The sequence below is a fragment of the Phyllostomus hastatus genome, unplaced genomic scaffold (genome assembly GCF_019186645.2).
Source record: "Phyllostomus hastatus isolate PE091 unplaced genomic scaffold, TTU_PhHast_1.1 phas_scaffold_78, whole genome shotgun sequence".
Classification (NCBI taxonomy): Eukaryota; Metazoa; Chordata; class Mammalia; order Chiroptera; family Phyllostomidae; genus Phyllostomus; species Phyllostomus hastatus.
In genome coordinates this window covers 93,806,757-93,832,877 of record NW_025334041.1, presented here as the reverse complement: position 1 = coordinate 93,832,877, position 26,121 = coordinate 93,806,757, and the positions used below count along the sequence as shown (strand labels likewise).

General features: G+C 33.8%; 1 protein-coding gene across 2 annotated transcripts in view; it reads right to left on the bottom strand.

Moving 5' to 3' along the window:
* The window catches only part of USP34 (ubiquitin specific peptidase 34), a 220,397-nt gene that overhangs the window by 12,660 nt on the left and 181,616 nt on the right, over positions 1–26,121 (bottom strand). For both annotated transcript variants that reach the window (XM_045827191.1, XM_045827192.1), the window contains exons 58-75: positions 25,085–25,165; positions 23,422–23,507; positions 22,272–22,440; positions 22,100–22,174; positions 20,455–20,606; positions 16,975–17,023; positions 16,785–16,889; positions 16,662–16,706; positions 15,583–15,687; positions 14,364–14,511; positions 9,543–10,177; positions 7,669–7,826; positions 5,943–6,021; positions 4,249–4,375; positions 3,280–3,387; positions 1,968–2,072; positions 1,726–1,850; positions 600–723 (exon numbers count right to left, since the gene is read on the bottom strand). In XM_045827191.1, the coding sequence (XP_045683147.1) occupies positions 600–723; positions 1,726–1,850; positions 1,968–2,072; positions 3,280–3,387; positions 4,249–4,375; positions 5,943–6,021; positions 7,669–7,826; positions 9,543–10,177; positions 14,364–14,511; positions 15,583–15,687; positions 16,662–16,706; positions 16,785–16,889; positions 16,975–17,023; positions 20,455–20,606; positions 22,100–22,174; positions 22,272–22,440; positions 23,422–23,507; positions 25,085–25,165 (2,476 nt within the window). The remainder of the gene's footprint in view (positions 1–599; positions 724–1,725; positions 1,851–1,967; positions 2,073–3,279; positions 3,388–4,248; positions 4,376–5,942; positions 6,022–7,668; positions 7,827–9,542; positions 10,178–14,363; positions 14,512–15,582; positions 15,688–16,661; positions 16,707–16,784; positions 16,890–16,974; positions 17,024–20,454; positions 20,607–22,099; positions 22,175–22,271; positions 22,441–23,421; positions 23,508–25,084; positions 25,166–26,121) is intronic.

Sequence of the window (26,121 nt, the reverse complement as noted above, 5' to 3'; positions counted from 1 at the left end):
AAACCATATTACTTATTAACTAATTTGAGTTTTCTTTCCCCTTCATAATTTACTGATGGTTTTGATTTCTATTTCTCACATATTCCTTTGCAAATTTCCCTACTTACTCACCTCTCTATTTTAAAAGACTTACCTCCTAATTTACTCATATATGCACCTCTGCTTCACCCTAGCAAGCCCACTCAGCTTGCTCTTGGTGTTACCAGCTCCAAAGCACAGCTGGCACTATAAATCTCAACCTCAAGATCAGGGGTGGGGAAGTCCATCTAAGCCTGTCTCCCTAATCAGAGCAGTTTCTGTTTTTTGTTTTTAAATTCTGCTGGGCAGATGGAGGAGGACTTGGGCTTCTAAGTACAAAAACTGATCAGCCCTACTCCACACTCCCTTATAGGCCAGCTGAAACTCTGGGCAGACTATTCAATGGAAACCAGTAAGTTGGTGTTTTCTTAATAAAAATAAAAATGTTCCCAAGATTAATATTTTTAAACATTCACTTTAAAAAATAAAAAAAAGATTGTCTCATTTTTTTTCTCCCCTTCCTGAATGACTAGGGGCTTAAAATAATTCAGTGGAATTTACTGCTCATCTTTTATACTTACTCAGCTTAACTAATGTTTCAGTAAATTTTTCACAGTTGATTGCAACTCGGCATAATAGATGGATGAATTGATGATAAGAAAAGAAGTAGTCTAGCAGCATACGATCATAAACGTCATCTTTGCCCTGAAGGTTAAAGATGATAAAATGGTTGCACTTTAATTGTATAATAAATTAAAGAGCATATTTTGTGTAAATGTAATAAATTTAACTAAAAAGCTGATTAAATATTTAAATTCTATAAGAACCTAATTTTAATCTCCAAGTTTCTAGTAATGTTATTAAGATCTTAATTGTCACAAGTTTATTTTCAGTGTGCAAATGCTGTCAATTAAAATTACCCATTATGTCTATATACTTTAATAAAAAATTACTGTAAGAGTTTAAAATGTGACACTTTATTTAGCTCTACAGACATATAATCAAGAATAATAAATTAAATCTGACTTTTGAAATATATTCCAAATTATTTCTGTAATGGTTACTACAGTGTTAATTATTTTAATAGTTTATCTTCTAAGAACTTAAGTATATTTAAGATACAAAGATAGTGGGCAAGGGAGAGTGTGAATGAAGTGGGGTGAAGAAAGATAAAGGGAGAAAATTGTTTAAAAAATGTTGAAACTAAAATAAATTATTCTGTACCCTTTCTCTATAATTTAGAATTAGTATTATTTTAGAATAAGCATCAGAGGACAAAAATCAGACTCCAAATGATGATAAATCTATCAATTGTGACATAAGGCTTAGGTCAAAGGATTATAATTAAAGGGCAGTAAAAGAAGTCATTGATTATATGGCCAAATTTAAACAATAGTAAGTATCTAACTTGACTTTTCAGGTTTAGATATATGACCCAGTTATAATTTAGCCTAGTAACAAATACTAATAAGGTTTACTATTAGGGTATTTTTTGAGGGAAAAAAACTTACTACTTGTGCTTATTGTTGATTTTTCAAATATTAAACCAACATTTCAGAGCACCAAAAGGAAAAAGTCCAAATGAGTCTAATCTTTTTAGGATCCACAAAATGGTCATTTAAATCTAATATACTCATTACTGCCAGAGGGGAAATTTCAAATTACTGTGTACTACAGAAACATTGTTTTCCTGGCATCCCAACATACCTTACTGGTTTCCACCATTGTGGGCAAGAGGCACATATTGAGTTCAGGGCGCGGAGGCCGAATATTGCTTTTCCCTCCTATTAGCTTGATATTTTCTCGACAAGGGAAATAAGGTCCAAGAGACACTAAGACATTAAAAGTGTACAATAAGAATAAATGGAAAAGTATAAATCTCCAAGTTTCAGTGTGCAGAAAGATTAAATGCCAACCATATTCAAGTACTGGGCTAGATGAATACGTACTTGGTATATTACTGTGATGGTAAGTACAATGGTTGTGCTGTAGAAATGGAACCAGAGTATGAAGAAAGTCATGGGGACTTAAAAGCACAAGTTCCTTGAGGACATCTGAAAATGAAAATACAATTTGGGTATTAAAAAATTGGAGTATGTCTATTATTGTCAAAACCCACAGACCCTTTTGGAGTGACTAGTTGCAGTGTGACAGCTGGAAAGTTTTAATGAATCTAAAACTGGTTTAGCTCCTGACACTGGGAGAAACTGTGTCTGATGCTCAATGAAATCTGAATCAGCAGAGCTACCAACCACAATGCGGTCATTATTTAGAAACTAAAATTTAAAACTTTTTATTTGTATATTATTTATCCAAGACAAGCACCAAGGAGAAGTACATTGAAGAAAACATTTAATACACATTATGTCTTCATAAAATCAACCACAGAAACATATAAAGAAATCTAAAGTTCAAAGTTCTTCAGATCTAAGGGATAATCCTTAATCTACTTTTAATGTTTCATGATGCTAGCTGGACTGATTCTCATCCTCTAATCACATAGATGTAATGCTCATGATGACAGGTTACTGGCAATAGAGATTACCACTATGCACCTCTCTCCTCTTGCTGGAGAAGCGTAGTCCAATAATTCCACAGGCCAATGCCTGCAAAGACTGCCTGCTTATACATGACAGCCAATTATTCATGTCATTTTGAGAAAGTCTCTAAAGATCACTTCACAGTGCTTTCTAAGGTAGTAAAAATCTCAATATAAATTCAAAATGAGGGGGTCCTTTAACAGGCACAAATGATCACTTTATTGTAAATATGCAATCAATAAAAACATAGAATACTTAGGAGTCTATGAACATACTTAGGAGTCTATGAACAGCTAGTATGAAGTATCTTTAGGCAAAAGAACTCAAAGTGAAATAATCACCACAACCCTTTACAATGTCAATTCTACTTTGTAAAATTTTCATGATTGTATCTTGCCTACATAGGATCAGAAGATTTCAGAGTAGGAGATCTAGAGATAACCTAAGGTCAAATGGCCCAGATATATTAAGTGGCCTGCCCATGATCACACAGGTAAATTACTGGCATGATAAGAAATAAAACTCAATTTTCTTAGGACCTGTTGGCTAGTGCAAGTTACACTTAGAAAGTACAAATGTTTTCCAAACCCTACAAACTAATATCACATCCTACCAATCCCCACACCAATAAACAAACAAACAAACAGACAGACAGACAAACAACCCGGAAAAAGGTTCTTTCATTAGGGTTTTACATAGGTATATTTCCTAAGTAACTTACCAATACAGGCATTTCTAAGTTCTGGAGGACTATAGGAATTAAGAAGAGTTAACAGTTTATGAGCAAATTCAATTCGCTCCTGCCACTGGATTAATGCTTGTTTTACATCTGCAAATACAAAAGCATACACAAATAGACCATTTGAAATCAAACCTTTCCACAATTATTTTCTATGTAAACTAAAGAATACTAACACCAAGAAATTCAAATTAATCACAAACATCTTAGGTAAAAGTTGTGACTATTTTCATGAGATGTCTGTTACTGTTAAACCTGCTACATTCTTTTTTTCTCCCCTTTCTTTTATTGATTTAAGAGAGGGTGAGAAACATCAATGCAAGAGAAACATCAACTGGTTGCTTCCTGCATGTGCTATGACTGGGGATCAAACCCTCACCATAGCCATGTGCCCTGACCAGGAATCAAACCAGAGACCCTTCAATCTGCAGGATGACACCCCATCAACTAAGCCACACTGGGCAGGGCTAACCCTGCTAGATTTCTTAAAGCACATATTTGAGTGAAGAATATATTCTATTTTCCAGAAATTTATATGAAGTTCACAGTTAACACTGTCTTACAGGGACAAAAGAGATATTTTTATAGTTATTTCTCTCAAACTAAAAATCATCTAATCCAAGCCATGAAGTTTCTAGTATTCATAAAATACTCACAAAACATGAGTATTCACAAAATACTTATGTTGTAACTATGCTGGAAGTGTTTTCCAGTCTCCTAAATCTTGACACAGCATGCTTGACTGTTTTGGGGGTAGGAATATAGAAAATCAACAAAAGCATTATATCAGGAGGTCATGATAAGCATTTCCTCATGATTAGCTAGCATCAGCCCAAACTACTGTACATAAACTGGAGATAAAAATGAATTCTCTGAAGTATACAGTTTAAATGCCTTATTTTGCTCTTTAATAGTTGAACTAACAAGAAGAAGAAACAGAAATGGCCAAACCTTTTCTCTGAAGATATGGGCGTGTAGACTTTAATACCGAAAGGAATATTGACAGAAGTTCTACTAAGTCTCCAGTCACATGGCAAGCTGTGGCTTCATGATACATCATGTGCAGTGTGTTGAAAGACTACAAATGATTCAAAAGAATGGAAAACTTCATTTTCATTTTGACTTTATTGAGCCACAAAACCGTAGTGCTCATCCTCTAGATAGATGTTTTCAGACTCAGACTATGCATATGGATATGAACACAAAGCAAATCTATTTGCTTTTTATCTAAGTCAAATTTTCTTGTTCACCTCTTTTTTAATACACACAAGTCCTCACACTTCAGAACTCTGATATTTTGTGTATACATTTTGGTCTGAAGGAACAATTTATTTAATCAGATTTTTCTTCTTTTTGTTACTATTTGTTCTAAGACTGCAAGCCTAATGCTTATATGGCAGCAGGAGCAACAGGAAGATTGGGAAGAACAGGTAACTGTTTTAACTAACATTTCAGGGCTTCTGAAGATAGAAAAGGATGACATGGCTGTCAGCCATACTCAAAATAGTAGGTCTGAAAGAGGCAAAAAGCTAAAAAACATAGTAATTTCTTTAATCATAATGACTCATTAAGTCTATTTTCTTTAACTACATTCAACTTAACTAAACCCTTAGGTTTTTTTCCTACCTCATTCTACATCAGAACATCTTGTTTCTAATCCTCTTGAATCAGTTCCCCATAGCCTGTATTCTATTCAGAATTTAAAGTTCAACATTCATAGCCTAGAATCTGTGGCAGTACATAATCTAAACAATGTACTTGGGTGACATTTAACCTGTAAGTTGTGAAGGACCCATGTCTGTCTTGTTCACTGCTATATCCCCAGTGTCTAGTACAGTGCCTGGCACGGAGCAGACACTCAAACATCTGTTGAGTGAAAGAATTAAATTCTCACTGCTCGTCTTTATATACCTTTTGTTTTATCCAAACAGAAAGGGTTGGCATTTCTCAATCAGTATTTTCTTGTCTCTGTATCTATTAAATCATTTATCTAAATGCTCTCCCACTTACTGCAAGTCCAAATTTTTCAAAGTAGTTTCAAATGTGTTGTATTCCTATTCTACCACACCATTAGCTGAAAAAAACCACCCTACCTCTTAATCTCATGATATCCTTCTCATGTACTCTCATTTTATCTCCATTAGTAGACAAAAGGTTACAGTGTACCTCTGTGGCCTTAAAATCATCTCAGTGTAGATGTTTAAGAATTATGGGAAGAATGAATGGCTGATTTTAACCACCTAAAACATAAAACAGTCTCACAGGCTTTCTCTGATGATGCTAATCTCAGTCTTAGTAACGTTATCAAATAAGTGAGCTCTTGAGAACTGTGCCCTTGATTAAATCATATGAGTTTCTTCTGTTTCTATCCTTACAAATAAAATAAATAAAACCAGGCTATTTTAAGTGGTTGTTCTAAATACAAAGTGATGAGGAAAAAATGGAATTACTATGGAAAAAGAAAACAGCACCCTAAAAACTGTGATCTAATTATTCTTTGAATACAGATTAGCATTTAGTGCTCTGTTTAACTAAAATCAAGATATCAAGACACCTGTAAAGTCTACAATAAGCGCTAAATAGCCAAAAAACAAGAAGTCTTGGTGAGAAAATTAAAACAAAATACATTACAATAAAATATTTACCTCAGTCATCAGGATCAACCCTCGATTAAATACAACAAGAAGTCTGTCTTCATCAGATTCTAATAGTATTCTGAAGGCACTGGAAAAAATACATAAAGTCTAATTTGAGAACTTTAAATCAGAACAGAACACTTTGCTGATATTAAAAACAAAACAAAACCCCGTACAACCCTGAAGTACAATATATTGTCATTTAGGCTATCTTCCTACCTATAGAAAAGAGACTACTATAACTATTTCTTATAAATGCAATAAAAGGAGGTAATATTAAGAACTCTCTAAGTAACTTAAGGAAAAGTTATGTCTAATAATATATAGTTAACTCCACAATGGTGGAAGAGAGGTACAATAGGGATATTTTAGAAGTTTCAGTATAAAAAATGTTTTTCAGCCCTGGGTAATATGACTCAGTGGACTGAGTGCTGGCCTGCAAACCAAAGGGTTGCTGGTTTGATTCCTAGTCAGGGCACATGCCTGAGTTGCAGGCCAGGTGGGGGGCGCGTAAGAGGCAACCACACATTGATTTTTCTCTCCCTCTCTTTCTCCCTCCCTTCCCCTCTCTGTAAAAATAAATAAATAAGATCTTAAAAAAAAAAGAGTGCCTAATAAAGGATATCACCTCCAGTTATTAGACTTAATATTGGGTTGTCCTAAAGTTTGTCTGGTTTTCTTCTGTACCATGGCTCTAGTAGCATTTAGTTGTCTTTAACTTCATTCAAAACAATTTTGTTAGACTGTATTGTGACAGCTGTTATATCAGCATGTATTTTTTTTAAATTAAGCAAAATTGGTGAATTTTTTGTGTAGCCATTTTAATAATGAAGATGGGAGAAAAAAACCACATTTTCAGCATATTATGCTTTATTATTTCAAGAAATGTAAAAACACAACTGAAACACAGAAAAAAATTTGTGCAGTGTGTGGAGAAGGTGCTGTGATTGATCGAACATGTCAAAAGTTGTTTGCACAGTTTCATGTTGGAGATTTATTGCTAGATGCTGCTCAGTTGGGTAGACCAGATGAAGCTGACAATGATCATATGGAGGCATTGAGAACAGTCAACATTGTAACATGTGGGAGAAAGCCAACATACTCAAAAAATATCCAAATCAATAAAGTTACTGGTAAAAATAAAAATGTTTTTTTTTTTTTAAATTTTATTTTATGGAAAAAACCATATGGACTTTTTGGCCAACACAATATATAGAAGCATTTTAAGAAATTAACCTGGATTTTAATTTGCTCAGAACAACAGTAAAGATCATGATTTGTTACTTTGTCTAATTCCTATAGTTATGAAATACAGATAGACCCAGGCTACACAGAATGAAAAACATTAACAATGACTCATCCAAAGATGAAGAAAGCTGTTTTTGGAGGCCTCTAGAACTGAACTTTTCAAGCATAAATTTGGATCACTGCCATAGAGAAAAGGAGTGCAAAGCTTTAGGTAGAAGATTACACATGTATGGTAAGGTTTCTTCCAACTCTAAGATTCTATAATTCTGAGAAAACACAAATAATCCAAAACCAAACAAAAGCAAACCCTGTTTAAAAGTAGCTTAACTTTCAAAATATAAATTCTTTCAAGGTGACTAAATGCACAAATGCTTTCCCAATAACCGTATAGAATTGGTCAACTTTCAGTTACAAATAATTTAAAGTATATGTCCCCTCACTTGGAAAAACAAAATAAGCAAAAAAACACCACAAAACACCTTTCTACCTTATTAAAGTAGTCCAGCAGGAGCGACCATCTAAGCAACGTAAGTAACAACTTATGGTTGTTTTCTTAAACTGTTTAATATCTTCTAATTCTTCATCTCTCATATCTGGCCTCTGAGCTATAAATAGCTGCATCAGGTTAAATAGTTCTTCCACTGCCTAAAAAAAAAGGAAAATAAGTATTACGGTGATCTTTTAACCCTACGTTTTAGAATGTCTGCTTCTCATTCTGAATGTTATGTTCATTAGCTCTTAAAATTACATAAATAAACTAGATTATACTAGCATTCAATAACAGTTACAAAATTAGCAACAAATTCTGTTTTTAAAATTTCATATGTAATTCACTGAAAATTTCAAAAGGGAATTTTAGTAAGATTAAAAACTACAAGTTAATACTGTTCATTTTTGGTCTTAATACTGTTTAAAGACTAAGTTTTCTAACTTCCACTGTGAATCCAGAGATATGCTACAAGAATCCTTTGTCCCCTTTTCTTTAATAAATGAGAAATCACTATTTGTCACAAAAATTTTATGCCACTCAATTAAGACCATTTCTGAGAAAAACCCTTTAGTGCCAACATTTGAAATTATCTTTCTTGAATGATGGATAGTCAGTTCATGTTACCTGTCAAAAATTGATTTAAGCACCATTTTTATTAAAATCTCTAACAGATAAGTTCTACATTAAAAGCTGTTACACTTCATTGACATTAACGGCAAGTAACAACATTAGGGAATATTTGCACTCACTAGCACTCTTCAAAGGTATATTTAACTATGGACATGTTTAGTAATTAAACTAAATGTTACTTATGTGAATGTGATAGGAACAAATCCATTGAACCTTAGTATTATAAATCCTGGTCTGACTCCTATGTCAGACAGACTTCTCATTCTCTTTGTTCTGTATTCTTATAGCCTTGGTTTGGAACACTTTTCTTGGTATTTAATACAGTCACACTTCTTTTCTTTATTATAGGCATTCTAACTTTCTTCACTGGAAAGTAGATTATTCTTTCAGGGTGAAAAATTCTGAACAGTTCACTATGTTATGGTCACTATGTTTACTGATCTAAAGATCAGTAAAGTCCTTTTTTTTTTAAACAGGAATTGTACAGAACACAATTCAAGGATATCAATCCTTACAATACCCTTTATTGTATTCTCTGATTGAACTATTGAATGTCTTGGAAAAGCTATTCCTACTCCCTACTCCCACTACCCCCTATTTAGCAAACAACTTCTCATATTAGCAGTTTGTGGTCTGTGGGTTCAGAATAGCTTTAAATAGGGCTCCCTATTCTCCTTTTAACCCCATTTTCAGATTTATACTCTCTTGGTCTAATTTTCTATTAACAACAGAGAGGAAGAGATGACAGTGAAAAGAAATATCCAGCCTTACATGGAGGGGCGAAAAAAGGATCAGATTTGGACTGCATATATTTGATTTCATTCAGTTGAATGTAGTGTGAGAAAGAAATACTATGGAATACTACAGCAAAGATAAAAACATACAAATCACAACTTAGCATAGCATATAGATCTTGCTATTATCTAAATGGTAAATACTTTCTTAAAACCACCACAAAGCTGACTTTTTTCATTAGGTACACATGAAAGACACATTTACAAAACCATACATTAAAATAGGTAGGTTCCATAAGAGAGAAAATGTCAACATAAACCTAAGAAAAACTATCCATATACTTTGCATTTTATACATGTTCAAGAAAACAAATATACATTAAATCTTTAAGAAAGAATAAAGTTAGACTGTATTCCCACATTTGTCACCACTTCGCATAAAGGGAAAAAACAGGTATTTCTAATCAATTTGAGGATACAAATGTAATATTTATCAATTTTACTCACTCCAGGGTATTGGCTGGCATGTGGTGTGAGATTCTTAAAGGCCCACTGGATGTTCTGGTGAGAAGCTAGTTGTCGTGTAAATGCAGGAGACTGCTCACAGCAGAGCCTCAGAATGCCGTAGTAGGCAGGCAGCATCCCACGGTTAAAAAGCACCACATCCTGATCATCATGGTCAGCAAGGATGTAATTGAAGGCAATGTTCTTGGTTACCACTGGGTTCTGAACAATAAGGCGGATATTCTCTGGACAGTCAGCACACACATTGTACCAAAATGAAAGCAAAGCCTGTTTATTGTGATTTGTAGCTATTGCTGGCTCAGAAAGTTTAGGCTGGAAAAGGTTCCACAAATCCATGAAATATGTGGAAAACATCAGCTTCTCAGTTTTGGAAATTAAACAGTAAGTCATAAAGCTAAAATAGGGCACTAGCTTTGTAGTGCCATGAACAGCAGCATCAACATAAAGTTTGGCTCTTGAGAGCAAACCAAGGAGCACGTTGTAGACCTGATGCAGGACTACTGTTGTGTCTGGACTGAGTGGAAGGTCACGGGTTGGGATGTGCAAAGACCGTGTTGACCGGAACATCTGGCGGAATGAATTGCTTGGTATAAGGGACACCAGAAGATATGCTGCAGCTATAAAATGTAAAACAAAACTGTCAGATAGATTCTTACAAGATATAAAATAGACTGAAGAGCAGTCATTAAACACAAAGCCACTCTTTCCTTTAAAAATGAAAATGAATAAAATTTAAGGGCTATGAACACCTCTTTTAATATCTTTCTGCTCTACTATTAGCCCCACAAAAAGATCCCAAGGAATGATGAAAACAGACATCTTCCTTCTGTCACTGTTATTTTTTAAGTGGACACAACAATACCATTAGCAGAAACAGCTTTAAACCTCTTTTGTTTAGTTTTCCCAAGTTGTAGTTTTCCCAGTTATTTTATCATTTTATTTCTTCTTAGGAAACAATATGGTTTAACAGGAAGAACACAGTATTTGGAGCAATGATTATTTTGTAATAATTTACAGATCACAGTAAAATTTATTTACATTACAAAGACAGAATGAGATCTATCTAAAAGTCCTTTGTAATATATAAGACTATATATCTGCCGATTATAGAACATTAGTTTTGGAAAATCTTTAAAAGTCTTCTAGGCTAACCTTGCACACAAAGAAAGAATCTCTCAGCATACTTGAAAAATCTTACTAAGCCTATGCTATAATTCTGAGAGGTAGTAACTCATTAGTTGAGTCTATCTGTAAAAGCAGTTAACTATGAGCAAGGCATTGAGCTAAATACTTTATAAATATGATCTCATTTAATCTTAACAGTCATCCTGGAGGCAGGTGATATTCCAGCAGAAAATCAAAATTTTGAAGAAGCAAAGACTAAGATCAACTAAGATCACACAGATAAGAGGTAGAGCTCACATTCAGCCTTGGGAGATGATGATGATAGTGATGGTAATGGTAAAACAGTAACAACAAGAATTGCTAACATTTATTGAATGTTTACTATTTAACATCCTAACATTATGTACAATAGTAGGCACTACTTTTATTTATCCTCATTCTCACTCAGACTTAAAACAGTAAGACCACCCTGTATCACATAGCTAGTGGCACAACTGGAATTCAAACCCAGGTGGTCAACCTCATGAGCTAAGGCTTCTAAGGTCTTAGTTTAACTTTTTTTAATACATCTACTAATTCTGTCTCCCACTATTCTACCTATAATTTGATAATTTCCATTGTACTGCAAAGCAAATAAAGTCAGTGTTTCTAAAATTAATTGTAATCTGCCCTTGCTGGTGTGGCTCAGTGGAGTGAGCACCAGCCTGTGACCCAAAGGGTTGCCAGTTTGATTCCCAGTCAGGGCACATGCCCTGGGTTGCAGGCCAGGTCCCCAGAGGGGGGCACATGAGAAGCAACCACACACTGATGTTTCTCTCCCTCTCATTCTCCCTCCCTTCCCCTCTCTCTCTGAAAGTAAATAAAATCTTAAAAAAAATTGTAATCTATTTTACAGATTATAAATTAAACTTATTTCTGCACAATACTCCATTTTTATTTATTTCTTCACCTATATATTGCTCTGGTAGTCTATTTCCAAGATGACTCAATATGTGTCTCAAAGATAAAAAGTTGACATATAGGTAGCATCCTGATGAATTTTTATGTAACACAGCAATTGAGAAAAGTCTTTCATGATTTAAAAAACTTATTCAGTTGAACTTAGAACAAATCTACTTTCACTTCTGTATGGCAATTCTTAAAATACATGATGACACCTATCATGTCACAATTTGTCTTTAGACTAAACATTCTCAGTAATTCCTTAAAGCTATTTTGTAAGATTAAAAGTTCTCAGCCTGGTTGGTGTGGCACAGTGGATTGAGTGCTGCCCTACGAACCAAAGGGTCACCGGTTCAATTCCTAGTCAGGGCACATGCCCAGTGCAGGCCCAGGTCCCCTGTTGGGGGCGTATGAGAAGCAACCACACACTCATGTTTCTCTCTCTCTTTTTCCCTTCCCTTCCCCTCTCTCTAAAAATAAATCTATTTTTTAAAAAAAGTTCTCTGTAATTTTTTTCCATACATGCTATCATAATTATTATTCTAAGTTATATTCATTCTATTCAAGTATTTGGGTACCCTTTTCAAGTTACATTTTTTCAAAAACACTTTTTGACATTACTGTAGTCTCTACTATAATAATTAAAAAATTATGCATCATAATAGCTTATTTCCTAACTGAACACCAGCTTTACATTTTTCACAAGTATAAATAATGTGGTTGGGTATCCATATATTGAATGACTTGTCTACACTGAATTCCCTGAAACAATATTACTGAGTGAAAATGGGCAAAAAGATTTTAAGGATTTAGTTACATGCTAAATTACCTTTCACAAGGGTAATATTAACTTACAGTGTCACTGCAGTGTACAAGAACGCCATTTCCAGAGCACTGTTAGCAATACTGGGTGTAATGACTAGCTAAAAAACTTTTTTGGGTAGCAGACAGGTTCAGCATAGGTTTTTGTTTTATGTTCAGAAACATGAATGCCAACGGACATATTGTGTCAGCTCTCACAAATATCCCATTTCTGTGGGTTCAACTAAATTGGCAGGAAAAAGAAGCCTATAAACAGAGTACCAACGCCAATCCATGTGTACCCACACTGAAAGGTGTTTTTCCCAAATCTTTTACTTTAGAATAGTTAAAAGAGACAGTTTCCATACCCCTCTCCCCATTCCTGCTACTGTTATAGCTATTATTACTAAGATACATTTGTTGTAACTATGGAACCAACACTGGCACATAACTGTTAACTAAACTTTACACTTTAGATTTCAATAGCTTTGCCCTAATTTTTTTTTTTTTTTTTAGGTTCTAGGATACATTACATGTAGTTATTAGGTCTCCTTAAGCTCCTTGCAGCTATGATAATTTCTCTGACTTTCCTTGCACTTGGTGACCCTGACACCTTGGGGGTCAGGTATTTTTGTAGAATGTCCTTCAAACTGGGTTTGTTTGATATTTATCATAGTTAGACTCAGGTTATAGGTTTTTGGGAGGAAGACCACACAGGTCCAGTGACCTTTGCATTACATTATATCAAGGGTACATGCTGTAAACATGACTGTTCAGTGATGATGTTAACCTCAATTACCTGGCTGGGTTAATGTTTGTCAAGTTTTTTCAAGTTATTCCCCCCATCCCCCATACTCTACTTTTTCAAGCAAGTTACTAAGCGTACACAAAAGGGGTGGGAAATTAAATCTCCTTGGGGCAAATTATTTTAAATTTTTCTGTATGGGAGAGCTGTCTCTTCTCCATTTATCTACTTAATCCTTTATTTACATCAGTATGAAGACTCAGGAATATTTATTTTATATTTTGGGTTACAATCTAGAGCTATGTTATTTATTTACTCAAATTGTTCCAGCTTTGGCCACAGGGAGCTCTTTCAGGATGGTTCTAAGTCCCTTTGATATGCCCTCATTACTCTGGTTTTTAAGTACCTTTTTACTTTCTTGTTCTATAAGATGTTAATCAGCCATTTCTCCAAGAGGCTGTGATTTGTTTCATTGAAAAATGGTGTTTAGAAAAAGAGATATGGGTATTCGGTGTGCTTGTTACTACTGGAGTGTCATTGATTCTAGGCTCTCTTAGTAGATAGCTAGTAAATATGGTTTTAATGATTAAAAACATTTAAAATATTAACTACTTTTTTATTTCTTTGACTACTATCAAGAGAGGACATATTCTATGTTTATTTACAAGCAATTTTCTAGTCCATAAAATATCTATATTTTGTATTTGTCCGTCTGTCTTCCAGTATCTTTGGTTTATTTTCCTCTGGTGTATGTACAATAAAGATGTTTATCATTTAATGTCCATAATTTCAGTAAATATTTTCTCTCAACTTGTTTTATGTCTTTATTACTACTTTACTCTTGGTCTTCTCATATTTTTTAAAAGAATTTCCTGACCCTTCACTCTCTTTACTAATAATCCTAATCATGCTTTGTTACTCTATCAAGCAAGGAAAAAATGGCTGTAGTGGTGATGCTGCCTGAGAAAGGACATCCTTTTCTAACCTTAAAAAACCAAAAACACTATACATATTTGTAAAACATTGATATGGGTTTCCAAATACTAACATAACTTTGGCTTTTAACAACAGCATTTCTAAGAGCATTTGAATTATACAACAATGGGCACACTGTAGTCACCTTAAAAACAAAACAAAGAAACAAAACTTGGACAACAAATGGTTTGTTAAATTCTGAATATTTGACTTACAAGTCCTGACTCTGGGATAATTGTGAGCCAAAAGAAATCGCTCGACCCAATTTTCCATATTCTGTAGGACCCAGCTGTGTGCCAGTTTATTTCGGGGTGTCTGCACTGCTAACCAATCCAGACACTGAGAAGGATTGTATTCAATTACCTACAAATAAAACAGGCAAGAACAAATTATGAGGCCAATTGAATGAGCAGTTACTTTTTAACTTACTTTTGGTATATGCCATTAAACATTTAAAAGTCAAAATAGTTTTTTGAAAACTACAGCCAAAAAAAGTTCCAACCATGATTTTTCCCAATTCTAAAGCTACTTACTTTTATCAACAGGATATGTTCAGAAACATGTCATTAGTTTACAAAATAAAATTAAAATAACTAAGGACTCTAACATAAGACCAGTAAGAGAAGTCAATGACTTTTAGGCCTAAGTTTGCAAATTAATTTAAAATACTTTTAATTCTTTAAAGTTTCTCCTCTTTACTTTTATTCTTGTTTGATCAATCTGTTACTATAAATGAGAACGAAAACTAGTTCACTGCACCGCTGGGGAGATTTTTTTTTATGGGAAAATGGAATCTTAGGATCTAGAGTAGGGGTTGGAAAACCATAACTTGCGGGCCAAATTCATTGGTTGCCTGTTTTTAGGTTTTACTGGAACACAGTCATTTCTAGTCATTTATGTATTGCTCATGGCTGGTTTTATGCTAAAACAGAAGCTAAATGGTTTCAACAGAGCCTAAAGTACTTACTGTCTGGCCAGGAAGAGAAAAAGTTTATTGACCCCTGTCTAGAGAATGGGCTTTTCCAACTCTAAGAAATTTTATGACTCGGCATAACTGTGGAGGAAAGAGAGTGGCTGGTGCTTTCTCTACCATTTCTATCAACTGCTGAGAACAATTCATTTGTATTTCTAGGGCTTCTGCCACTCTATATAGTTTTTTTTTGATGGTAGGGAAATGAGAATCTTGGAATGGCTGAAGGCTGTTCATGACTCTAGGAAAAAGTCTTTAAAAATCTGGGAGACTGGACAAAAAAATCTCTTTTCCCCCGCAGATCTTCTGACTAAAGCATCTTTCCTTCCCTTGATCGGTAACTTAACCAAACCCATTTTGGGTTGCTCAGGTAAGAAGAAACTGGTACTTAATATGGTAGTGACTGTATTCAATAAATAAAATCCTCAAAAAATAAATACTGAAACATCTGCTGCAAAACTTACCTCCCATATCCTCTGCAGAATGTAAGATGCAAAGGGAGGCATTCCTGGAGGTCCACCAGCAAACTCCATTAGCATAGTCAATAATTTAAAGAAAGGATTGGCTGCCTGTAAGAGACACATAAGACTGTGTATCTAAATATACTTGAACCCATCTCTATCAGCAGAAAATAAACACACATAACTTTTGCATACAATACATTTAAGTTTGCTGCATTATGGTTGCAGAGCTCAGTACTCCTGCGTATGAACTTAAAAGAGCAGGATCAGGCCGGGGCTGGTGTGGCTCAGTTGGTTGGAGCATTGTCCTATAAATTGAAAGGTAAGGGGTTTGATTCCCAGTCAGGGTACATACCTGGGTTGCAGGTTCAGTCCCTGGTGTGGACATGTGTGAGAGGCAACCAGTTGATGTTTTTCTCTCACACTGATGTTTCTTTCTCTCTCCCCCTCCCTCCCTACCCCTTTCTCTAAAACCAGTAAGCATGTCCTTGGGTAAGGATAAAGAAAAGGATCAGCCGGGAATAAAAAGTCAATTGCATGGGAACCACATATAACAGGAAACATGTATTTTTCTGAATTTGGAAAACAAAATTCAAAACCCAAATGAGACAACCATGCTTACAGAAAAATTTAAATTAAAAGTTCCCTATAGCAATCTTTGGTCTCAGATACAATTTGTATTAATATTTGACATGTATTAACAAAGCAACTGTAACATTTCCATTCTACAAAAATATTTTTGTACACTACTTTAGTTCACTTAAAAAATATACTTCCCACCTATTCAGTATTCTGGTTAGTCTATTTTTTTCTTGGGCATAATTATATGCTTATAACACTAAAGCTTAGTATCTATTCACAACTCATATGTTGAACTTATATGTAAATTTATATTTAAATGTGAAAATTACATCCGTGGTAAGACATGAAGCATTAACTCAGTTTATTCAAGTTACATACTTGAAAACAGGTTATGTTATGAGGAAACTGGTAATTTTTTTCAAGGATAATTTCAAAGTTCATTTGAAAGCACTGTCAATACTGGTAGTAGTTTTAAAAATACAAATTAAATTTCTACATACCTCAGGAGTCAGTTTTGCTATTGATGTGAAAAGCATAGATACAATCTAAAAGAGAAAAACAGAATTTCAGAATATTGTTTTTAAAATTATTAAAAAACTTTAAGACTGTTCCTCAGCACTTACATGTTCTGCAAGTCTATTATTATATCGACACAGGCTAAAAATCAGATTACAAGTCTGTCTTATATTGATGCCATCACGAATGTGTTGAAACAAGAAGGGAAATCCCTGTTAAAAGCAAAAGTTTTTCAGTTAAGAACTATTGTTATTATTTTTGTGATTGTCAAATGGTCTGATATAGAGAAGGTATTACCTTTCCTCCTGTTAATGCTGCCATGTCAGTCTGTGATAATGTCAAATGCCTGAAAGAAAACATTAATAGAAATTAAGTTTTTCTTCCCTCTATACTACTACTTTGTAGCTATTTGCTTCATGAGACACATCAAAATTGTTCTTGTTATAACTATTCAGTTATAACTATTCAGTTATAACTATACCAAGTGACCACCATAAAATGATTCTGAACTATCTGCTGGCTATACTTGCTTGCTAGAGATATTTCAGACAATTTTTCAAGATTCCAAAATTGGTATCTAAAAGCTCAAATTCAATTTATTTCCATTTAATTTATGTTATATTTTGTTATAACACTAGGATAGGTTTAATTTCGATAGCTTTTTCTGAAATGAGAACCTTCAAAACAAAATGAACTATGAAGAAATACTAGAAAGTTTCACTTCCCAGTTTAAAACTACTACATATGCCTTTTAAGCTTATTATGAAAATTTTTAGTATAAAAATAGAAATAGTATAAGTATTCCATCACTCAGCTTACCAAATTCATGCTTACCAGTATTACTCAAATTACCAAATTCATGGCCAGTCAGATTTCATTTGCACCTCCTATTCACTCAATGAGGACTATTCTGAAGCAAATCCAGATATTTTATCACTTAATCCATAAATCTCAATACATATTGCTAACAGATATTTTTAAATATGTAAATACACTCCCATTATTCATACCCAAAATTAACAATTCCTGTCTATCACACAGTATCGTTTCTAAAAAAAAATTTTATACTTAATTTGTTTGAATTAGGATACAAGTAAAGTCCTCTGTTGCAATTGGTTGAAATTATCTTTCAAATCTCTTTTAGACTACTGGTTTCCCAAGTTTGTTTTTTATCTTACAATTTAGAAAGCAGGTGGTTTGTCCAATAGAACTTCCCACATTTCCATTTTGCTGAATGAACCCTGTGGTGGTGTTTTAAGATGTTCACCTGTTCCCATATTTCCTGTAAACTGTTAGTTAGATCTAGAGACTTGATCAAATCTAGGTTTGACTTTTTGATTAAGAATTATTAGTGGTGGTATGGATTTCTCCAGGAGGCACACAATTAAAAGCTGCCTCACTTTTTGTAATGTTTTCAGCCCATGACTATCATTCCCTAGATTTAATTTCATTTTGATGTAAAATACTGATACTGATATTCTAATTCCAGCACTACCTGCTTATTTATTAGCTCAAATACCTCTGTGACGATAAACTTCCCGTCACTTACCACTTGGCTGCCACGAGATAATAATTCTTGCAGGTAAAGATAAGTGCGTAATATCATTTCTTAATTAACATTTCCAAAATTATGATTTGGTTTCCTAATCTACTACACAAAGGCTGTAAGTTTTTTTTAAAATATTGTTTTTAGATATTATTATGAGCTAATGGACTTAAACATCTGTGATGTATTTTAGTCCACTTGTAATTATTATTGATGCTCAGGTTGTCCAATCTATGACCAGCATAAACCTCTCTAAATTGGCTCTTTTGACATGACCTTGGTAGGCTTGGATAGCCTCTTTGTTTTCCAAGGTGACAAAACATTCCCAGCTTCCTATTAATTTCTTGCTGAAGACCTGAAATTGGCCATATTTCCAAGGAACCATTATTTTTTTTCAGTGGAAAAAGGTATCTAGAGACTACAATCTAGATGTTAAAGGGCATTCATTAATTCTGAGCTGCCTTTGGATCTGTAGGCCTTTTCAGAAAATGGAGGTACATTACACATACATGTTTTTGTTTGCCTAAGACAAAAATATACCATAAATGCTACTAAAATTTCCAAATTCAGTTTTAAAGTTATGTAAAAACCCTATTATTTTATATTTATTTATTTTTCTTTTGCTAAAAATCTTGGTTTCTAATGACTTTAATAATTATTTGCTTTATTCTATAATAAAAAATTTGGAATAATAATTTCAAAACTGCTTATGATAATTTTATAATTCTTTTTGTCCTCTAGGTACCTCCTACTAGCAATTTATAGTTAAATTAATGTACTCGAAGGTTACTTTAATCAACCCTTCTCCGTGGCTATCATGCCAGCTCAATACCATAGTCAGGCTAATTTATTTCAGTCTGCTTTTGATTCTTAGGGATTGCATTTAACTAATTAATTATTATATCAAACATTTACATGATTCCAGAGTTAAAACTAAAAAATAAAATAATGTATATTCAAATAAGTCAATCTTTCATTCCTTTCTCCTCCAGCCTATTTTCCCTCCCCCAACCATGGGAAACTATTTCTTCTTTGTTTTTTATTTAGTCTTCAAATTAAAAATAATGCAGTCAATTCTTATTTGTAGTGCATATGTGTTACCAAGTATGGCAGACAGCAAACTAGTGAAGACTCAATTATTGCTTATAGGGCAATACAGGGTTAGGCTCCTGTAAGTCTCTGGTCAAATTTTCATCAACCAACAGATACATTACCTTTTTAAATTTAACACATCACTGACTCATTAGCACTCAACTCACAGCAAACAGCACCATAGCTCATAACTGAGTGAAGCTTATGTAACACATACATTTTCTTTCTAAGGCACATTATGGCCTTCTGGAGCTAAGAAACACTAGACAGCACTTAGCGTTATGTTTGGGGGCCATTTTAAACTGCCAAGTCACCAACAAAAAGCAGAAATTTGAAAAATGTGGCACATACTGTGAAAAAGACATTGTTTACCATATGAAAACTAAAATTTTCCCTAAATTTATTTGCTTTGTTCCAAGAATGGAAGCAAGAATGCACAGTGTCACCATAATTGACCTCATCTGGGACAGTATACAACAGGCAAATCAAAGTCCCCCGCCCAAGTCTGTACATGTAATTTCTGCAGTCCATAAATGCCTGTAAAAGCTCCTTCAGTACTGACTTTAGGATTATAAAAAATTTTAGCATGCAGGCAAATTCACAAACAGAATCTATGAGGACACACTCTCTCTCACAGCCTCCCTTTTTTAAAAAAGTATTATATACACTTTTTCCACTTTACATTTTTGACTTAGTAATATTTATCCTAAAAATTTCTCTAAGGTAGTACACATATATTCTATGCTTCCTTTGTTCAGCTATTGAGTACTCTATCGAGTAGATGCCGTTTTTTCAACTAGTCCCTTCTAGGTGGACATCTCCAGTCTTTTTATTGAAAACACTACTGCAATAAATAGCACTACATATATATCTTTCTATATTTGGGGAATAGATTCTTAGAAGTTAAACTGCTATGTTAAAGGATGAATGCATATATAGATACTTTGCTGTATATATTTCTCACATGACCCAGGTAAAGTATGAGTTTGGTACAAAGGATTGAAATACTTAAGCTATAAGAGTTGGTAAACTGTGGTGCTATTTAAAAGGAGTTAAATAACAAAAGTTACTGAATTAATAGTGTGGAAAAGAGCAAAACTGAACATGCTATATGCATCTTGAGTGTTGACGCATTTCACCTTTCTGAGCGAGACTGTTCAACCAAAAGAGCAACTAAAGCTATCATTTTTTCAAGGGCAGCTGGCCTGTATTTTTCTTCTGCCAAAGAGAGGATATCTTCTTCCTCCTCTTCCTCCTCCCCTTCTTCCTCTGACAATACTTCAACTTGAGGCTAGGGCAGAACAAAATACAATTTTAACATTATATTAGTTTATAATGCTCTATTGAGAGCATACAACCTGATTGTTTTATATAACTACCCAGCATAGACAGCAGCAGGAGCATGTATCATGAAAAATAGCCACTCAAAGTCTAAACCTAACTTTAAAGTCTAAACCACATTCAGGACAATTTTAGAACTAACAGGCAGAAATGTAAAGAGCAATAATTCTCCATTCTGTAATTATTTACCTTACCTAATAGATAAATCCCTTACTAATGTTTTTTCTTATAGGCAAGCCCCTATGAAAATAAATCGGGATCAAACTTTATGCGTATGATAAAACAGTATTTTCTAGTTAATAAAACTACCAATTACACAAATTAAGGCATCCTTATCTGTTGTTGTCAAATCATCCAAATAGCAGGTATTTAAAAGAGATACTCATTTGAGCTTTGAAATGCAAGAGACTAAAAAAGATTTTATGATCTAACAAAGCAAAAGAAAAGCAGTCTGAACAAGGAGCCATATATGTTAGAGTTACATAACTGTCCATATTCTGAAAAGCATTATACTATAGTGATTAATAGTTTAGACCAGGAGTTTGACCAAGGATGAAAGCCCAGCCCACTATGATCTAAAACAAGTCACTGTATTTTTCGGACTATAAGATGCTCCCCCACCCCCCCATTTGGAAGGAACACTGGTTGTTAATGCTGCTGCTGAGTTCCGTTTACATTTACATTGGTGAAATATTATGTTATGTTATCAAATATTTTGCCACATTTTTTGCTTCAAAAAATTTTCCCATTTTCCTCCTCTAAAACCTAGGCACGTCTTGTGGTCCGAAAAATACAGGTAATGTTCTTATGCCTCAATTTCATCTATCAAATGGAAATAACAAAAGTACTTACACCTCTCTTAGGGTTGCAAAAAGGATTAAACTCACAGCAAACAGTACCATAGCTCTTGCCTGAATGAAGCTTATCTAACACATGTATATTCTCCCTGACATATATTATGGCTTTCAGGAGCTTAGGAACACTAGAGAGCACTTAGTGTTATTCTAAGTGCAAATAGAGCATTCAATCCAATGTGGTCATTACAAAGAAAACAAAATTCACATGATGCTTTAATACATAAATAGACATGCTACTTAAATTTTTGGAAGACTCTGACAAACTCAATAGCAAAGGGCTTAAAAAATATGGGCAACAAAAATGTTCACCAAAACAACCTGCTAATGATAGAATCTCAAAGCATTTGGTGGCCATTTTCACCTAAATTTATTTGATTTCTTCCAGGGCCTTACAGTGAAATTTATTACTTAATTGTTTCTTCTCTTGCTATATTCATTAAAAGTATCAATAGGCTTACAGCCTTAAAATTATTTAATATCAGTGCCACAAGAGACTTTAAAGGGTTCTAATATCTAATGACTTTCTATGATACAAATTTATAAACATGGCCTCTAAATCCCTAAAATAAGACAGAATTGTACTTACATTTTCAGGCCCTTTGGTTCCCATGTAAAAATGTACCATTGTAGATATGGCTTGCAATGAAAGCAAAAACTGGCTCTAAAAATAAGAATATTGATTTAAAAATAATATAAAAACAAATTTAAATACTGAAAATAGGTACATAATATCAGAAACAAACAAGACGCAGCCTTACCTCTTCTTCACCCATTTTGGCAAATTCATAAAGAAAGGCAAAATATTCCGTAAGATGTTTACTGTGAGGTTTTACACCATGTTCCATAATTAATAACAGAGTTCTCACAAATCGAGTGACACATGAACGACCACCAATATCTTCTACTGAGGCATCCATATCATCTGACCTGAAAACACAATTTAATGTATCTTAAATAAAGCACAAAGTCTGGAGGAGATAGATACTCCAGGAGAACTGTTTTGAAAAACCTGAATTTCTTTCTTTCATTTTTGTAATAATAAATACAATTAACAACAATAGAAGTAGTTGAATTCTAGTAATTGTGTCTGGCTAAATCAATTCAAACAAAAGATGGAGTCATTTGTACAGGATTTTAAAAATGCACTTAATTCAAAATAAAACAAAAAGTGAAAACTTTTTAACTTTAATACAAACCTTCTTGGTTTGTATTGTAACAGAGTATTTTCATTTATTTTATTTAATTTTTTATTGTTGTTCAAGTACAGTTTTCTGCCTTTTCCCCTCACCTCAGCACAACAGCCCCGCCCTCCCCACCTCCCTCCTGTTTCCACCCACCCCTGTTATTGTCCATGTGTCCTTTATATTTGTGCCTGCAAACCCTTCACCCTTTTCCCCTGAAATTCCCTCCTCTCCCCCCTCTGGTCACTGGCAACCTGTTCTCAATTTCAGTGTTTTTGGTTATATTTTGCTTGCTTGTTTGTTTTGTTGATTAGGTTCCTATTAAAGGTGAGATCATATGGTATTTGTCTTTCACCGCCTGGCTTATTTTGCTTAGCATAATGCTTTCCAGTTCCATCCATGCTTATAACAGATTATTTTTAAATAAAAGAACTTAAATATTTCATTGTGGATATTTAAAAATACTTTGGCCCTGACTGGCATGGCTCAGTTGGGCATCACCCCACAAAGCAAAAGGTTGCCTGTTTCTTTCCCGCTCAGGGCACATGCCTGGGTTTCGGGTTTGGTCCCAAGTTACGGGGCATGAGAGAGGCAACCGATGGATGTTTTTCTCCCTCTCTTTCTCCCTCACTTCCTCTCACTCTAAAAATAAGTAAATTAAAAACATATTTTTTAGGCAGATCATTAAAAAGCTTAAAAATAAAATGTTCAAGAGATAAGTTCTTACCCATCCTCCATTCCTGGCTGTAGGTAGAGATGAGCGTGCACAGGTCTAAGTCTTTGAATCACATGGATACACAAACGCTGAAACATCTGTAAATGAAAAGATTCAACAAACCAAGAGCCACTCACATCAGATACTAAAAAAATTAACACGATTCAAAAATTTCTCTGCCATCCATTTACATTTTGCCCACAGATTAAATCTTTTGACAATCTAAAGCTTTCGTGGAGTCTCGAACACAGACTGAACATATAAGACAAAGTTAGCCTGAAGAACAACATTCAGTTATATAGTAGGGAAAAACAAAAACGAACAATACATTTCAGGAATAGAGACTACAAAAAACAAAGCTTCATAAGATTCTCTTAACTAGTGGAGAGTCTCTAAATAAGATGTGTAAATGGCCAATAAGCACATGAAAAAATGCTTAGTATCATTAATTATTAGGGGAATACAAACCAGAACCAAAATGAGATACTACTTCATACTCATGAGAATGGCTAAAATAAAAGACAGTAAAAAAAGTGTTAAAGAAGATGTAGTGAGACTGGAACCCTCATAGATTGCTGGTGGGAATATAAGCTGATATAAAACCTATGAAAAACAGTTTGATAGTTCCCAAAATTGTTAAACATAAAAGTGACAATATGACCCAGGTATTCTACTCCTGGATACATATCAAAATAAAATTGAAAACCTATGTCCACAGAAGTATTTGAACACAAATGCTCATTGCACCATTATTCAAAATAGCCAAAAAGTGGAAACATCCCAAATGTTCATCAATTGCTAAATGAATAAACAAAATTTGGAATATCCATTTAATGGAATATTATTTGGCAATGAAAAGAAATGAAGTATAGGTACATGATACAACATGGATAAATCTTGAAAACATTGTTAAATCAAAGAAGTCAGTCACGAAAGACCACATACTATATGTTTCCATTTATATGAAGTGATCAGAATAAGCAAACCTACAGAAAGATAGATTAGTAGTTGCCAGTGGCTGGTGAGAAGAGACAGGATAAAATGGGGAGTGACTGCTAATAGGTATGGGCTTCTTTTTGGAATGTTATAAAATCAGATAGATAATGGTTGTAACAAGATTGGAAACCTATCAAAAACCACTAAATTTTATACTTGGAAAGGTCTGGGTGAATTTCATAATATAAAAACTATATCTCAATAACTGAAATGTGACATATTTCAGATAAAATTTCAGGTTTGTGTCATAAATGAATATAAAGTAGTATTAAGATTTTCCTTGTCTAATTTTCCAGTTAGCAAAACAAATATTCATGTGACGGCTCAGACCTTGTCACAGAAATGATTTATAAACTGTTCATTTCATTCCCAATGGTTAGAATATCTAAGGATCTGAAAAAGAATCAGTATAACTCATAAAGCAGACAGTAGGATCTGAGAGAAAAAGTGGCTTATAGCTATCTTCCTATCACCAGGACATGTAAATGATTTAAATCACTTGATTGAAATAACATCTAATTTGCTAAAAAAAAAAGGCTGGTGAAAACAATAGAAAAATGACTTTTATGGTAAGAGGCTGATCTTTCCAAATTACTATAAAAGGTGGGTTAAGACATAGTCTCAGGCAATTTTAGAATTAACTTAAAGCCATTTCTTTTTCAAATAAATTTTTTCTTACCTGTCTCACAATTTGATTAGGGCACTTAATTAATATCTGCATTGGCCACCAGTCATCATCAGCCATTCGGTCCAAAAACCACTGTAAAAAACCAGTGTGATTTTTAACATTTAACCAATGCTTGTTGGGATAAAAATCACATAAAGGTTTTACTTCTCATTATTGTTTCAGTTATTTGAAGTTCTAACCAAAAAAGATTTTTCAATTGTTAGAAAGTCTAAAATCTAAAATGCCTGAAGTCATAATCAGGATTACCTTATTAGAGAATACCTTGGATGCACAACCTGCATGATGGCAACATGCAGTCCTTATAATAAAACGAATACTGTTTTTCTCTTAGTCCGCATAAATGTCATACTGGAGAATCTTTTGCTTCTACTGTCATGATCAGAGTATGATTCATTTTTTATGTTTAAAAACAAATTATGTTCTCTTGATAACAAAAAACATGCTTCATTACCTAAGCTAAGAAAAATTTCTCACTGATTTCAACATATTAAGCACATATTTAGCTCTTCTATTGAATTGTACTGCCATATATACATACGCACAATTAATGAAAACTGTAGAAACTTTTAACTCCCTGACAGAGTTCCAGAAGCAAATCTTTAGTTAAAAACTGAAGTAAAAAATTTATTAAAAAATCAAAACAAAATAAAATATGACCTAATCAATCAACCCTCCAGATATATGAAACAGCGTAAAAATCATAAAGTGGAAGGGGAATAGAGAAACATGTTAAATGCCACCAAGAGGATGCAATCAGTCAAAGCCAACCATGTGGAAAACCCTACACAAATAATGACAAAGTGGCAAGGAGGAAAAAAAAGGAACTTAATAGATAAAAGAAGATTTAAGAAACAAAAGCAAAATGTGGACCTTGTTTGAATATTCATTTAAACACACCACTGAAAAGCAGATTGTTTTAAACAATTAAAGAAAACTGAACATGGAATGGGTACTAGATATAAAAGAACTGGTTCTAATTTTACTAGACGTGAACAGAATCATGTTACATATGTATTTTTATTTTTAAA